The 3,559-nt window shown below is 62.0% G+C and overlaps 1 protein-coding gene across 1 annotated transcript; it reads right to left on the bottom strand.

Moving 5' to 3' along the window:
- Positions 1-616: 616 nt before the first annotated feature.
- Positions 617-3,031, bottom strand: LOC103922151 (zinc finger protein 501-like). The gene has a single exon (XM_009330239.1). The coding sequence runs from the start codon at positions 2,940-2,942 to the stop codon at positions 1,734-1,736; it is 1,209 nt and encodes a 402-aa protein (XP_009328514.1). The 5' UTR covers positions 2,943-3,031; the 3' UTR covers positions 617-1,733.
- Positions 3,032-3,559: the final 528 nt, after the last annotated feature.

Below are 3,559 nucleotides of genomic sequence, written 5' to 3'. Positions count from 1 at the left end.
AGGCAGTCTGTTCCCAGGGCTGCAGGTGCAACCTCCCTTCCCTGGAGACAAGTGGACACAGCAGATCCCAGGATGGGAACCTATTGAGATGTGTCCACCACTGGTTGGGCTACAGAGGACAGATGCTCAGAGACAGGCTCAATCCCCAAGCCAAATCACAACCTCACAACCCGCAGCCAGGAACAGCATTTGGAAGAGGCCAGAGCTGCCCCCATGCTGTCTCAAGGGCTGAAATGGGAGGAAGTCAGGAAGCTATGGGGCAGGGGAGAAGACCAACATGACCAGGAGGCCCCCAGCCATCTTTGCAGGGGGATCCACCCGCCCAAATCCCAAATGCATCTTGCTGGCCGATCTCACGCCCAGTTTCTGCAGGGTACAGGTTCGGCGGTGCTGCCTAAGATCTGCCTTGCACCCAGGATTTGGTGGGTCTCTTCTTACCAGAAGAGACGTGCCAGGTGACCTCCCACTCACGACTGAAGGACACTGGGAGAAGGTACTAGTGGGAAGGAGAGGAGACCAGCAAGGACTGTACCAGCATCAAAAGCCCATGTCAAGATCCAGCTCGACATGGCTGTGAGCTGGAGGAGGTGATGAGACAGAACCATCGTTAAATAACCATTCTGTAATTAGTGTGCAGAGCGCTGAGGAGCGCGCACATCCCACCCCCCTGTTCCCAGCGCTACAGGGACTGTACGAAAAGGGGGGACGGGGTGGGACCTGGGATCTCCAGGAGTCCGAGGGACAGCACAAGGGCACCAGTGTGGGCAAGGACAGGGCTCCTGTCTTGCCCTTGTGAGCAAAGGTCTGTGTGCCACTCTGCCCAGCAGCCATCGGCCAAGGGGGGACAAATCCAGGCTCCGGTAGCAGTGCAGGAGTAGCTCCGGGAAGCAAGAGAGGAGGAGGATGCTGCAGAGGGATGGTTGTGTCTCGCTTGCCCATACCCCATCCAGGTTCCTGCCTGGAAAGTCCCAGGAGCTGTTGGAGGACTTACAGTGCGGGGCGTCACTTGCTGAGGCTCCCAAAGTGGAGAGCAGCAGCGTGTCCCCCCCCCTTTCTTCTGCTCCCTACCAGCCCCACCAGCGCCCTGGGGCAGAGAAAAAGGAGGTGATTCACCAAGTCATTAGCAGCAGCATGAGATATGGACGGGACACTTGAACCCCAAAAGGCTTCAGGGGGAAAGGGAGGCACCCACTCTTAGCTCTTCCCCGTAATCCTTTCCACTGCCCGTACCGTCATCGTATCTCCCTCCCAAAAACCAGGCAGGTCTGTCCCCTGCTGCAGGCAACAGCGTGCCCTAACTCCCTGGGAGCCCCCAGCCCAGGCTGAGCCACGCTCACTGGGATGACTGGGGAGGAGGTCTTTGGACAACTTAAGGGGGGGTCTCAGCCCTCCTCCCCATACGAGGGCAAAGAAGAGGGCTCCTGCCTGCCCACCGGCAGTGTGCCACGAGCCACAGCATGCCTGCCAGGAGCTTGCAGCCACCCCAGTCCACAGGCTTGGGGAAGGTCCTGCTGGGATCACTCCCCACGGAGGGAGGAGGAGAGCACGGTGCAGGTCTAGATTCAGCGAAGAGCTGGAGCTCAGGAGAAGCGCAGCAGCTTTTCGGGGGTCTGCGCCAGTCCTCAGGCACACGTACGGGGTCCCCCAGCCTGGGGCTCATCTGCTGTCGGTGGCGGTATGCTTATGGCCGCCGCGGCCTGGCAACACTGTGGCTGCGCTCACCGCGCCGGGGCTCAGCTGTCGCGGTGCACGCGCTGGTGCTGCAGCAGGTTGGAGGGGTGAGCGAAGCCCTTGTCGCAGACACTGCACTTGTAGGGGGTCTCGCCCGTGTGCACCTTCTCATGCACGGCCAGATAGGCCAGGTCCTTGAAGAACTTGTGGCAGAAGCTGCACTTGTAGGGCCGCTCCTGGCTGTGCACGCGGTGGTGCTGGAGGAGCAAGGAGGGCCGGGCGAAGGCCTTCCCGCACACCTCGCACTTGTAAGGGCGTTCCCCCGTGTGCGCCCGCTCATGGATCACCAGGTAGGATGACTGCTTGAAGGCCTTCCCGCAGGTTTTGCAGACGAAGGGGCGCTCGCCGGTGTGCACCCGCTCATGGGAGGAGAGGGCGTTGGATTGCTTGAAGCCCTTGCCACAGAGCGGGCAGACGAAGGGGCGGTCACCCGTGTGCACCCGCTCGTGCACCCTGAGGCTGTGCGTGTAGGTGAACTTTTTACCACAGACCCCACAGACATGGGGTTTGTCGTCGCAGTGCTGGCGCTGGTGGAGGAGGAGGGCGTTGGAGGTAGGGAAGTCCTTCCCGCAGTCGGCGCACTTGAAGGGCTTCTCGGCGCAGTGGGTGAGCGTGTGGCGCTGCAGCTCGTAAGGGGTCTTGAAGCTCTTGGCGCAGCGGGGGCAGCGGAAGGGACGCTCGCCGCTGTGGATGCGCCGGTGCTCTTGGAGGTTGGAGGAGCGCTTGAAGCGCTTGCCGCAGAGCTCACAGCGGAAGGGTCGCTCCTCCGTGTGGACCAGCTGGTGGCTTTTGAAGTCCGAGTGGCGCTTGAAGGAGGCCTGACAGAGGTCACAGCGAAAGGGACGGTCCTCGTTGTGTACCACCTCATGGCTGAAGAGCTCCCAGGCCCGCTTGAAGGCCTTCTCACAGACGCCGCACTGGAAGGGCTTCTCGTCCACGATCACCTCACGAATCTCCAGCTCGCCGACACCGCTCGCTCCCCGCTTTGGGTGCGCCGGCAGCCCCACTGCCACCTCCTCCAGTTCGCCCACTGCACTCCCCAGCACCAGCTTGGCGGTGGAGTAGATGCCATGCTCGTCAATCAGCTGTACAAAGTTCGGCTTGGGACGGGCATCGTTGGAAAGGGGCAGCTCAGGGGAACAGGACCGAGACCGTCTCTCCTCCTGCTCTTCCTCACTGGTCCGTGGTGCCTCCTCCAGCCCGTTCTCCATCTCCTTCTGTCTGAAGTCACCTGTCTGGCCCCAGATCAACTGTAGCCTCTTCCCCCGGGAGGGTCCCGGCTCCTCGGCGCCCTCCCCACATCCCGGGGATGTAGGGGCCCGGCTTGTCTCAGGCTTCAGGCACAGCCGGTGCTTCTGCCGGCATGGCCACAGCTCCTCTGGCGCCTGGTTGCACAGGGAAGCCCCCTCATCCTCACCAGTCTTCTGGTAGGGCCTGCCTGCACCCCGAGGTGTGAGAGAGCCCTGCCCGTGGCAGCACTGTCCTGAGTGGCACAGAGAAGGTTGCCCCAGCTGCTCCGGGGAGCCTTCCCCCGGCTCTTCTCTTGGCTGCACCCTGGCTGTATCCTCCTCCTGAGCCTCCTCCTGCTCTTCTTCACCTTCAGGCCCATCTCCTTCGGAAAGGGGGGAGAGCCTCTGGGAAAAGGGGGGCTCGCAGGCTGGAGGACCCAGCTGCCCTTCCATGGCAGCCCCTGCAAAAATGAGAAAGGAGAGAGTGTGAGAGGGACAATGGGCTGGGGGTAGGACCATGAGGGAGGGGGTGTGAAGATGAAGACGTGGGTGGCAGCAGCGCAGAGGGAGGCCAGAGAGATACGCAGATATATATGGGG

Source organism: Pygoscelis adeliae, unplaced genomic scaffold, assembly GCF_000699105.1.
Source record: "Pygoscelis adeliae isolate BGI_AS28 unplaced genomic scaffold, ASM69910v1 Scaffold328, whole genome shotgun sequence".
In the NCBI taxonomy this organism is placed as follows: Eukaryota; Metazoa; Chordata; class Aves; order Sphenisciformes; family Spheniscidae; genus Pygoscelis; species Pygoscelis adeliae.
Note: the sequence above shows the minus strand (reverse complement) of the source record. Positions and strands in the feature narration are given on the sequence as shown.

Excerpts from the sequence above, each read along its gene's own strand:
- LOC103922151 (XM_009330239.1), bottom strand. The coding sequence starts at position 2,942 with ATGGAGAACGGGCTGGAGGAGGCACCACGGACCAGTGAGGAAGAGCAG.